Below are 13345 nucleotides of genomic sequence, written 5' to 3'. Positions count from 1 at the left end.
CTTTGAAGTCAGGAAATTTCTGTTACGATATTGTGTCTCTCATTGTGTGTGACCATGGCCAAGTCATTTAATAATCTCAGTTTCCCTATTTGTAAAATGAGGGTACTGGAATAAATGGCCTCTAGGGTCCCTTCTAGTGCCAAATCAATAATCTTCTTTTGTCCTAGTGGAAATGGGGAGCCAATGAGGCTTTAGGAGGGAGGGAGTGATAATGGCAGGTCTGTGCTTTAGTGTGGTCATTTTGGCAGCTGTGTGGAGAATGGATTAGAGATTGGAGAGATGGCATACAGACACTATTGCAATAAGTAGGGTGGTTGTGTTGTGAGTAAAGAGGAAGGGATGAACTTCTGAGGTGTTGAAGAGGTGGACTGCAATATACAGGAGTGACGTAGAGCCCTACTGTGCACAAAGTACCATCTAGAATGCTGTATGAAACACCCAAAGCACACTTCATATGATGTCATAGAACAGAAGCTGGAAAAGAAAGCTGTTGGCGTGTAGCACTTTAGTCCTAGAGCGGGAAGGGACCTGAGACTCAGAAGCCATTTGGTCTAAACCCCTCATTTTACCCCGGATGAAACTGAGGCTATGTGTGCTGCTCAAGGTCATACAGTTAAGAGAGGATCAGAGGAGAAATTTGAACCTGGGTCCTCTGACCTCAGAACTAGTGTTTTTCCCATGGTATCTCACTGTTTCCTGCTTAGCTTCATGTAATCTCCTCCTTTTGTTCTGTTGTGCTCCTGAACCTAGCCCAGCTCTGTTAAATACTTGTCACGGAAGACACGGACAAGGTGGAGAAGGGAACGGGAAAGGGACAGCATCAGTGGAAAACAAATGGAGTTGGGGTTTTTTTGGTTTTTTTGTTTTTTTTTTTTACAAGAGCATTCAACACTGCTTTCCCTAAACACTCTCCCATCCTGAATTTCTAGCATCCAGGAGCGATCTGGCAACTGGAAATTTTGAGCTCAGCTGTGGATTGCGTGTAAATGACAGCTCTGGCTGTCAAGATGCTTATAAAGTAAGAAGAGGGCTTACATATTTATGAGCTGACATCTCAGATTCGTGGCTTCATACCATTCCCCAATTTCCCTCTAGAGCGACAGATAGGTTGAAAAAGACCTGGTAGGCTCATTACCTCACATCCCCCTTCCTCTGCCCACTCACCCCTCAAATTATAGTAGGTAGTTACTTGGTGGAAACAACTGAGGGCTATGAAAGGGGCAAAAAAACGAGCCAGTGGGAACTTTGGACAGGACCTGGGGATGGGAAACAAGAGGTCAGTGCTATACAGGCCAGCAGGGCTTTTCCCCTACACACACACACACACACACACACAGCCCACAAAGTGACCCTTTTTGTCAGCACATTTTTAATTCAAGGAGTTTCTCTCAAAGGGATGAAATCATACAGACTTAATGCCGAAGAAGGCCTTGTTTCATTACTGACACAGCCCAAATACCATTACAGTGGACAATCAATCACTTTGCCAATAAAAGGTAAATCCAGAACTGCTTTTTCCAGGATGGTCTCAGAGGGAAAAAAAAAGGCAATTCAGTGTCATTTCTCAAAAACCAACACACTGGATTTGGATGGGAAGTACTTAGGTTACCTTACTGTGGGTCTACCTAGACTAGATAGTGGTCACATATTCCCTGGGTAAGAGGCTAATAAAACTCAAAAGAATAGTATAGAAACAATGGCTCCTTTCTGTTGACATTATCAATGAAGAACACAGAACTGCATGGAACTTTCTAAACCTAAGACACAAAGAGTGCTTCTCCCCTTCCCCCACCCCACCATTCAGTTAACAAACTCTGGTTGAACTGCATAACGTGACAGCAATCAATTGGTTGGTCAAACAAGAAGCATTTACTAAGCGCCCACTACGTGCTAAGCCCTGTGTTAGGTGCTATGGGATACAAAGACCAAAAAAAAAAAAAAAAGGAGAGGAGACAGGAGAAAGGAAAGGAGGAGGGAAAAGAGAAAAAGGAAAGGAAAGGGAAAGGGTTCCTGTTGTTAAGGAGCTTAAGAACAGGAATTGTGTCTTATTTAACAGGGAGCCATCGAAGGTTATTGAACAGAGGAGTGAGAGATGGGGAGAGAGAGAGAGAGAGAGAGAGAGAGAGAGAGAGAGAGAGAGAGAGAGAGAGAGAGAGAGAGATGACCAGAATTGTGGTCATTAACAAGGTTAATCTTGCATTGAATTTGGATGTAGAATGTACAACAAGTTAGGTTGGGAGAATAGACTAGAGGGGAGAAATAATTTCCTCCTAGATTAGTACAACAGTCCAATTAAAAAATGAGTGTCAGATATATTTAATATATTTTATACAGAGCTTTATGATAATTTCTTTATCATATTTTCTCCCTAGAGAAAGCTGACACTATTTAAGAGCAACACAAATAGCTTAAGACTAAAGCATTTGAATTTTCAGGTTCAAATTCTCTCATGTAGCACAGTATGGTAGAAATAACAACGGATTTGAAGTCAGAGGCCCTGGGTTCAAACCTTGATTCTGCTACTTACTACCTTTATGGCTTTGCATGAATCATTGAACCTCTCTAGGCCTCAGTGTCCTCATCTGTAAAACGAGGATACTGGACTAGATGCCCCCTGAGTTCCTTCCTTCCTAGCTCTATATCTCTAATTCTGTGCTGCTGAGCACTCAGCACCTCTCTGCTCTGGACCTGAAATTCTGATCCCAAAGCCTGAGCATTAAGTGAATATGAAAAATCAGATAATGGTGAGATGATAGGAAAGGCAAGCGGTCTAGCACAGCAGTTCTTAAACTGTAGGTCACAACCAGGTTTCTGAACAGGAAATGACCAAAAATTAATTAAAAATCAAATGCATAATGAATCTGAGGTGTTTCTGGAAGTGCTTGCCTGTGTTGCATCATGCAACTTCACAGCAGCCTCGGTTCTGAACACAAAGCATGTGCACTTTGCACTGCACATGCTCTCATGCCACGCAACGCCAACGAACACTGCTGCAACATGAAAAGGGGTCATGAGTGGAAAAAGCTTAAGAAGCCCTGGATAGTAGAAGCAGCTCTGGATTTGGAGTCAAAGGGGCTGAGCCTGAATCCTTTCTCACCTCTCCTAGTCTTGGTTGCCTCATTTGATATTCCTGGTATCTAAGGACCCTTAAAGTTCAAAATGCAACCTCCTCTGAGGAGTGCAACATTACTCCCTTAACAAACGCTTGCTTCCTTTACTACTGTTGTTGTTGGTCATGCCTCACTCTTCAGGTCCCCATTTGGGGTTTTCTTGGCAAAGATACTGGAGTGGTTTGCCATTTCCTTCTGAGGAAACTGAGGCAAACAGGGTTAAGTGACTTGCCCAAGGTCACACAGCTAGTAAGCCTCTGAGGACAGATTTGAACTCAGGAAGATGAGTCTTCCTGACCCCAGGTGCAGCACTCTATTCACTGTGCCACCTAGCTACCTACCTTGACCCTAGAAAGCACTTAATAGGTATTTATTTAATTGAATTAATGTTGGTCGGTTTGTCTAAAATGATTAACCTAATAGTAGTATGAACAAACCAAGCACTATGGATCCCTCCACTATCCTAATGCTTCCTATTATTAGTTCACAGCAGTATACTGTCCTTCCCTTGGTACCTTTCAAAGACCCTGGGAACATCTTGTAAAATGACACCTTATTCTCACTACAGCTTTATAATTAGAGGCAGAACAAGCATTCTTACCCCTATTTTACAGGTGAGGGAACTCAGGTCTAGAAAGGTTGATTTGCCCAAGATTTTGCATTTGGTTAGTGACAGAAGTTTGGCATAGAGTCTAGGCCTCTCAGTTTCTGGTCCAGACATAAGTCTTCACCAACTCCTCCCATTCTAGGATCTATGACCACCACTAAGGAGAGTCACTGCTCTGATGATCCTGGGGTAACAGATAGAAGTTAATAGTCCTAGACCAGGGGTGGGGAACCTGTGGCCTCGAGGCCACACGTGGCCCTATAGGTCCTCAAGTACGGCCCTTTGACTGAATCCAAACTTCACAGAACAAATCCCCCTTAGGGAAGTTTGGATTCAGTCAAAGGACCACACTTGAAGACCTATAGGGCCACGTGTGGCCTCGAGGCCGCAGGTTCCCTACCCCTGTCTTAGACAGATAATAGTGGTGATGCTATGGAATTCACGTGACACATAAAACTATTTTTTTTCCATTTCTCTTTATAGAGAGAAAGGAAAACTTTCCCCCTTCCTACCTTAGAGGAGAAATTATTCATCTCCTGTGTTTGACAGAGTCAGAGCCCTGTCTTTGCAAGGCTCTTCCCTATCCTCTACTAAGTGGTTTTCTCTGCTCAGGAAAAGGGAGGGAGGGTGAAGGCAAGTTTTTTGGTATTAGATACCTGAATGACAAAATCAAGAAAGGGTTCAGTTGATCAAAATGTCACACCCCAGCAAAATGACTTACTGAGTACACAGGCAGTAAGTGTCACATGCAGGATTTGAACCTGGATCTTTCTGGCTCTGCGTCCAATATGCCCCCTTGATCCCACTGCCTCTCCTAAGAGCCCAGCTTTTTAGAAGACAGCCAGCCAGTCGCTATGCAAGAGGGCACCCCTGCATTCTAGTTTAGAAGGGATTGCCTCGAGAAATGATATAAGTTGCCATTTATCCTGAACAAAGCTTCCCTGCAGAACACCAGGGTTAAAATGAAAGCTTCATTCCATCTGTAAGTTATTGATCAGTTTGAGACTTATCTCTGCCATCTAGCTTTATCAGTTCAGAGCTTCTGGGCTCTGAACAGAACTTTGCCTGAAACTCCTGGGAGACAACCCCCACATCTCCCTTCATTCTCTCACCTTGACTCCAGTACTTTATTGCTCAGCAATTTTGCTGATGTCAATCAGCTGCCTTTCTCAAAGAGGTGTTTGCAGGTATCAGCAGATCAGGTCCCTTTCTTCACTGACCACAGAAAAAAGCACTCTCCATACTCTCTCAAAGTAGTGCCTTTCGGCAGATAATCATTTTGCTTTCATGGGAATGTACATGAGATTCACTGAGGATTTGATGGAAGAGAGGGTAATGATACTTTTTAAATTAAACTGCTACTATGTGCAAGGCACTGTGCAATGCATAGCCTCAGAATACCACTTTTTCCCTATCACAGAATTTACTTAGTAGATTACTTTTGTCATTAATACATGTTTGTACTCTCTGGAAAAATTGTCCTCCTGTGCCCCGTCCAAGGCAGCATGCAAAAAAAAAAATGACCATCACAAAATATTAACTGGGGGTAGGGAGAATGAAATGGTACTCTGGTAGGGACTCATTTCAACCAGAATCAGAACAAACGGGCAGAGCCAGAATTTGTAGCTTGGAAAAGATTCCATTTCAAGCCTGTCTGCTTTCATAGCTAGAGAAGGTTTAGAGCTAGGAGGGACCTGAAGAGATCAGCTAATCCAAATTCCTTACTCTGAGAAGGAGGGGCACTGTAAATCGGGGAAGAGTTAACGTGACCTGTCCAAGTTCCTACAGCTAGTTCCCGGATAACCTAAGATTTAAACCTGGGTCCTCTGACTCCAAAACTGGTGCTTATCTCATTATTCCATGTTTCCACGGGATTCTTTGCTCCAGGTTTTCCACTTTCCTCCCCACCTCCTCTAAATGCTAATGAGCTTGCCAGGATCCTCATGAACAAAACTCAAAACAAAACACTGAAAGATTAAAAGGTTCTCCACACACACACACCCCTCCCCTTGTGATACAACCACTTAGTGAGCGGAGAAGCACTCACATGACACTGTGAACATGTGTTTTCTGTATCAGATTTCCCCCAGATAACAAAGGACGTCTTTTCAAAGGCGTGGCCCTACTTATTTTTAGGGTAACCAGGTCGCCCAAATGGTACTGTGACCCTGTAGCCTCCGACAGACTCCCTCTCAGGTGCATCTCTGGCTGTCCAGCGCTCTGAGGATGCTAAATGCCAATCGATAAAGTTAGAAGCACTTCTGGTAGAGCCTGAGAGATATGATCTCACTTGTATGCTCACAAAAGTGATTTCATATTCAGGCACCAACTGAGCTCATTCAATTCCAAAATTGGCAGCCTCTCTGCATCTCGCTACAGTGCTTCCTCTGTCCAAGGCTGGGCTTTAAACATGGCAGGGCGTGTTCAAAGCAGGAATCTGCAGAAGGGTCTTTCATGGTGTTCCAAGGCTCCAAGTGAAGGGGTGGAGGGGGCTGCCCTGCCTCGGCTCCAGAAGTGATAGATGGAGGAGAATCGGCAAAGTTAACTGAGAAAAGCTCATTCCTGGGCTATTTCCAGCTCTTTCAAATAAGAGCCCCACTTCCAAATCCGGGCAAATTTGTGATCTTGGTCCCATAGAAAGAAAGTCTTACTGTATAGCCTATAAGAGAAGAACGACACTAATCTCCTGCCTCTGCTCCCACCTCTGCACTAAATAAATAACACCAAAGTCATTGGACTTTAGTGCCTGAATCGTTTACATAATGTTAAGAGACCACTTTAAAAGCCTGCTTCTCAGGGAAACTTAGAATGACTTTACATATGACTTATTCACAACAAAAATAGGCTTTGTTTCCAATTAAGAAAGAAAATAGGCAGTGTATTCTAAAGCTTAGGGTTTTTTGTTTGTTTGTTTTTTATTCATTACGTGTTCCATTCTCTGTCATTAACCTCACTGATTCCTGTCTCTGTGTTAAGTATGCTTGTGCCCCCCCTTCCCCATCCCCACCCCTATAAAACCTGGAGAATTGAAGATGCTTGAACCAACCCCCCCACCCTCACCCCTAGACATAGGGGAACTTGGGCTAGCATTTACGGGCAGTGACCAGTTTTCAGTTCATTAATATCCTGCTACCTAGGGGTACCTAGTGCTATTACACTAGAGCAGGGAAGTTGCCCTCTTACAAGAAAAGCAGAAAACAGCAGGAAGAAAAACACATAGGACATTTAGTGGAAAAATCAATCTCACATTTCTGCCAGCCAGAAAAAAGCCTTTTTGAAAGCCACAGGCTAAGCCCATTTTCTTTCTTTTTCTCTTTCTTTTCTCTTTCTTTCTTTCTTTCTTTTTTCATCCTGGTCCTGCACAGGTAACACATTTAAAATACTGTCTAGGAGACCCAGCTAGCGGCTGTTAAATAGCCTGGTCTGTAGACAGCAATAGCTGTCAGTTCACGAACCCAGTTAACAGTTTTCTAGTTTTCGTTCTGTCTCAAGGGAGGGGAAAAAACATTCCTGGATCCTATGTCCAGATCATTGGTGCCCCTGTGGACACAGCTGTACCATTTATGCGTCAATCATTGAGGGTGGGGGTGGGGAGACTGACTAATCTGGTCCCTCCTAACTTCTCTGAAGCACTTGGGAATGTTTTCATCTTGATACCACTTTAAGGAAAAGTACAACAGGAAAGTTAAGACAACAAGAAACAAGACAACAAGTTTATCTAGCTGTAGGGAGAGGCATAATCGTGTTACTTACACTGCTTTCCAATCCATCATCATTGATAAATCATGGCTAAATAATCAATTGCAGACTCCATTTCTTCATGTCTGTTAATAAAAAGCTTTACTCAAATGTCTCTTGCAGATCTGGGGCCATCTCAGGAGGAAGTGCCACAGTGTAAAGGTGAAGGAAAAAAGATAGGGAAATGCTAAAATCCATGAGGGGGCTGATATTTCCCAGAACGGACCCTGGAATCAATACTGCTGAGGCATCCTTGTGATCCCAACCTTCTCCTGTCCCATGATACCGGCCCCACTGAGCTCCCATCCAACTTCCCATTTCAATTCAGCATCTGCTCCAGCATCACATCTCCCACTTAGAGTGAGACAGGGGAAGAGGAGCGCACAGCAACCTTGCCAATCCCCATAGTCAAGCCTGCTTCTCAGAGGAAGCTGCACCAGTTTCTCTCATGTCTGCTGTCTGAGAGGGAGGGAGAGAGGGAGAGGGAGGAGGGGGAGGGAGGAAGGGAAAGAAGGGGAGGAGGGAGAGAGGGAGAGAGAGGGAGAGAGAGAGAGAGAGAGAGAGAGAGAGAGAGAGAGAGAGAGAGAGAGAGAGAGAGAGGAGACTAAGACTGACTTAGAGGGTGCGTTGTGTATGTGTGTGTGCGTGTGTGCGCGTCTGAGAAAGACAGAAACACTTGCTAGAACTCCCATTAACCTATGATAGCTTTGGAATTCTAAGAGAAGCAGCTGTGAAGCAAACCATCAAAATTAAGTGTTTTTAGTGTTTTTGAACTTACATACATACACACCCATCTAATGAAGTAGGCACACATATGTTCACAGAAGATGCATCCTTGTAACATGTGTGTGTACAAGTAAATACACTTAGATCCAAGCTCCCCACACACACACACATACCAAGAGAACAATTCATAACATTCATATATTTCATTTTTGGAGTGAAAATGTCTAGTTTCAATTGATGTCTTAAAACTATTCAAATGTTCTCCGTAATGAAAGTGCAAGTCAGACAAACAGCCCCTCAATTTTCTATCCCATATCATCTATTATTCTGCCTTCCCTAGCTCCCGGCTTCTGTTTTCCTTTCCCTGCCCTTCTCGGATTTCCTGGCAGGAAGGGAACCTAAAAAAGCCAGAGCACAGGGACAGCACCAGGGGCTCCAACAGAGGGGGAGCATCTCCCAAAATGAGAGTCAACTTTTTTTTTTCATGTGACACTGCATCTTTTGTGGGCACTGCAAACCAGAATGCTTCATGGACTCCAGTGACATGGTTACCAAGCCAAATCATAAACCACGCCAGAGGGAGTGGCCCAGAGCAAGGACATGAGACACAATGTCAGAATAGATCTCAAAATGGAGCTTTGTTTCAGCAGAGGCATGGTGTGGAGAGCCAGGCAGGAAAAGGGAAAAGAGAAGCTCTTGGCTGGGATGGGGATGAGAGGGTGTGACAAGAGGCAGGGCAGGGTGAAGCCAGCAAGCTCTAGGCAGAGGCCAGTCTAAGAGGCACTGGAGCTGATCCATGGGAAAGAAGAGGTAGGTCTGTAATATAACCCTTCCTTTTGTATATGGGTGTGAAGAACTGATGGACGTGGAGGAGATCAGACTCAATGCATTTCTCCAGGTGTTGTGAGAGTTGGGATGGAAATCTAACAAACAGGGGCAGGATCTGGAGTTCATATACGTATTTCCCTATATGACCTTGTGCCTGCCAATTAACCTCAGTTTCTTTATCTGTAAAATGAAGGAGCCAACCTTAAATAGATGGCCTCTGATGTCTCTTCTGATTTATAATTTTATGATTCAAAAGACTCTCTGGTTCCTTCAGCTCAAAATACATGATCCTATGATTCAATGGTCTCTGAAGTTCATCTAGTTTGTAAATCTATGAGCTTGTGATCCTATGACCTTGAGACGATGGAAATAAATGAACCACAAAGGTCAAAAAAGAAGATTAAGACAAATAGTGAAGAGATCGTTAGAACTGGATGGAGGTAGTGAAATATGCATCACCTCTAATGTGGTTACATATTGACTCACTAGGAGTTAGAAAAGGCCTGTATATGCACATGCATAAAGAGGGGAAGCTGTTGGCTCCAGAGTGGTAGCTTATTTACAGCCAATTGTGGCCAACGTTAGAACTGAACAAGAGTAGACATCAAGTGGAACCTTAGAATGCTTCAAACTGGTATAAAGGAGGTCTTCCAAAATACCAAATAAAAAGCATTATTTTGTGCTAAATATAAAATATTCTTTGCTAAAATAAAAATTATTTTATTTTACAAAAGCCATATTTACTTGGCTTAAAGCAAAACAATAATAAATTTAGAGAAGTCATGGGTAGAACTAGAGGAGGCAACCTTCAGGAAGGTGAAAAAGAGAATAAAAAGTAGAGTTCGATCGGTTGATAATTCGAGGAGGAAACCCAGAACAACAAAGAATCCACACTGACTCCCAAAATCTTAACTATAAGTTGCTCAAGAATCCAGGCACCCAAAACAGAATTGAGGAAATAAAATGCACCTCCCTTCTTCTGTTGGAGGGGTGGGGACTATCGTTGTGATATGCTGCATATGCTATTAGATGTAGTCATGTTTTGCTTGCTATTGCTTAAATTGCTTTTTTGTTTTTTTTTTTAAACATCTTGTTAGAAGAGAGTTCACTGGGAAGGGCAGGGGAGAAAGGTCACTTACAGTAAAGACTATGATGTAAAAACAAAAGTCATCGAAAACATTTAAAAAGAAAAAAAAAGACTGGTCACAGTCTTCTCAATGGGTGAGGGAGAGGACTGAGGGAGGGTCAGCTTTTGGAACCGAAAATAAAAATAAAATTGGGGGAAAAAAGTTGTTCATTCAATCATATTTACTGGGTATGTAATGAATGATAAATCTCACAAACTATTTGTTAGTCTTCATACTGCCACCTCTACTTCTTTCCTCTCTATGGCTTCCCAGGATCCCTCTAAAGGAAAGGAGAGCAAATATCAGCAATTTCCCCTTTTTGTGTGATGCCCTGAGGCTTTCTTGTCAGTACTCTCTCTATCAAGTTTAGTCAAGGACATTATAGTCAACGCTTCCTTACCTCCAATTGATTTCAAGCATTTGGAAAAATGAAAAGTTGGCTTTTCTTGTCCAAAAACATTTGGACAAGTCATTTAACCTTTGTTTTGGGCCTGTTCCTCCAACTATAAAATTGAACTAGATGTAAAGTCCCCTCCAACTATAAAAATTCATGACTCTATGCTTTGTGATATACTTTCTCTTTACCTCTCTCATAATTCCTCACTTCTTCTCTCTCATAATTCTTCATTTCCTTTATGGCTCAGCTCAAGGTCTACCTTCTTACATGAGGCCTTTCCTAATCCCTTATTCCCTTTCTTTGTATCTGTTTGGTATATATAACTATATCTAGATATATATGAAATATATGGCCTCTAATGTTCCTTCTAATTTATGGTTCTATGATTCAATAGGCTGTGTGTGTATGTTGTTTCCTTCTCTCGTCCTCCAACTAGACTACAAGCCCCTTGAGGGCAAGAGCTTTTTACTTTTTCTTCGTATTCCTAGCACATAATAGGTGCTTAATGACTGAAGGAGGCAGGGGAGGGCAAAATTAAATCAGGGGATGTCAAATAAGCTAGTGTGGTTGAAATATACAGTACCTGAAAGGCACTGCTGTGAAATAAGGCTGGAAAGGTAGACTGGATAACAGATTGTGGGAGTCCTTAAACACCAGGCTAAAGTTTTATTTGTTTATTTTTTTTTAATGTTATAGGCAAAGGGAGACTACTGATGAATTTTTGAACAATGAACATCATGGTCTGACCTATGCATTTGGAAGATCAGTCAGGCAGTTGTGTGAAAGGATTGGAGAGGAACCTGATGAGGTAGAGACATCAGTTGGGAGGCTATTCTAACAGTCCAGATGAAAAGTAATGAGGGACTGAACTAGTGGGTAATAACAATAGGAAAGTGGGGGAGCAAACGTTATAGAAGATGGGAAGACTCATGTTGGTGGGGCTCAGGGAGGCATGGTAATTCATAGCAGGGAAGCTATGAATTGTTTTCAATTTGGAATTATGGAGGAAAAGTTACTAAATTGCTCATAGCCTTTGACCTAGAGATTACTCAATTGGGACTATACCTCAAGGAGGTTGCTAATAGCAAGAAAAGACCTATATGTACAAAAGTGCTGATAGCAGTTTTATGATTATTTATGATACTAAAAGCTAGAAACCGAATATGTGACTAAGAAGTGGGAAATGGCTGAACAAATTATGGTACGTGAAGTTAATAGAATATTACTGCACCATAAGGAATGAAAAATATGAAGAATTTAGAGAAACATGAAACTATACAGAAAAGAGCAAAGCAAAAAGAATAGTTTACTCAATGACTATAACAACAGAATACAAATGAGTTTAGAGACAGAATTCCATGCATGAAGTAGATGTTGAAAGTAGCTAGCTTTTTTAACCTCATTTGGCTAAAAGCAAGAGCATGTATATATATTTCATATATATCTAGATATAGTTACATATACCAAACAGATACAAAGAAAGGGAATAAGGGATTAGGAAAGGCCTCATGTAAGAAGGTAGACCTTGAGCTAAGCCATAAAGAGAGAGAAGAAGTGAGGAATTATGAGAGAGGTAAAAAAATAAAGGACAAAGTTAAAGGAAGAGAGTTTCCATGGTTTTGAGTTCCAAGAACTGTTCTTTTGCTAACATATTAGATGTACAAAGCAAAATTACTTACTAATTACTTGTATATATTAACTCATACCACCCTCCTTCCACCCTCCCACTCCCACCAATGACTTTGTTGTGTATTACTATTTTCCTATTTGCCACAGGGTATTTGTACATTAGTAGATGTCACTCTCTAAGATTTAGAAGTTATTTATTATTTATTGCTCTATAATAACTATTAGAAAGGAAGTGTGGTCTAGGCAAAGGTATCAAATGCAGGGGTAGCAGGAAATTCTGAACTAGGTTAAAACACAATTGGGAAATGAATAAAAAAATTTTTGATATTTAATTTTTCCCAATTACATGTAAAAATAAGTTTAATCTTTTTTTCATAATTGTGAGTTCTGTATTTTCTCTTACCCTCCCCTTCCTCTCCCCTCATTGAGAAGGCAAGCAATTTCATAAAGGTAATACATGTACAGTCATGTAAAACATATTAATTGGGAAATGTTTAACAATAGATGGCAAGACAAACAAATAACAATATAAACAGAAATACAGTACAACATAATGTTAATTTGTGGTTTTCTTAGTGAATATGCCATCTGTGGGGTTGGTACCGGTCAGATACCACTGATTTAGTGGATAGATTAAGCCTCAGAGCTCAAGCCTTGCCTCTCACACATACTGGCTTTGTGACCATGGGCAAGTCAGCTAATCTCTCAGTGACCCAGGCAATCCTCTAAGAGACACAGTGGCCAAAAGAGTCATCTTGTGGTGACCAGCCTTCTGATGGTGTCTTTCTGAATGTAGCCAGGCTGATCACAGAATCCGAGGCTTCCTCAGAATCATCTAGTCCAGCCTAGATTGGAGCAGGTACGACAACTCTGACAGCAGACATCTACTTGCTCTGTGTCAGGGCTTCCTAACCTCTTTTTATGATAGACCCCTTCAGCAGTCTAGAAAAACCTACAGACCCTTTCTCAGAATTAGGTTTTTAAATGTATAAAATAAAGTATGTTGGACCACAAAGGAAACTGATAACTTTGAAAGAGCTCACAAAATATTTTTAAAAATAATACAAACAAGTTCCTGAACCCCAGGTTAAGAACTCCAACGTCCATTTGGATACTTCTAGAGATTGAGAATTTACTACTTGCCTCAAAGAGCTCATTTTTGGTTTTGGACAGCTATAATTAT

At 41.7% G+C, this 13345-nt stretch overlaps 1 protein-coding gene across 2 annotated transcripts in view; it reads right to left on the bottom strand.

The window, feature by feature from the left end:
* Window positions 1-13345, bottom strand: part of KIF26B (kinesin family member 26B) — a 622963-nt gene that overhangs the window by 219499 nt on the left and 390119 nt on the right. The window contains exon 1 of one of the 2 annotated variants that reach the window (XM_020982110.2): window positions 7471-7910. The exons of the other annotated variant lie outside the window; for it this stretch is intronic. Coding sequence (XP_020837769.1) covers window positions 7471-7493 — 23 coding nt within the window. The 5' untranslated portion in view covers window positions 7494-7910. Of the gene's footprint in view, window positions 1-7470; window positions 7911-13345 lie in introns of those variants that run through there. 2 annotated transcript variants of the gene reach the window in all.

This window comes from Phascolarctos cinereus, unplaced genomic scaffold (genome assembly GCF_003287225.1).
Source record: "Phascolarctos cinereus isolate Bilbo 61053 unplaced genomic scaffold, phaCin_HiC Scaffold_5;HRSCAF=322, whole genome shotgun sequence".
Lineage (NCBI taxonomy): Eukaryota > Metazoa > Chordata > Mammalia > Diprotodontia > Phascolarctidae > Phascolarctos > Phascolarctos cinereus.
Note: the sequence above shows the minus strand (reverse complement) of the source record. Positions and strands in the feature narration are given on the sequence as shown.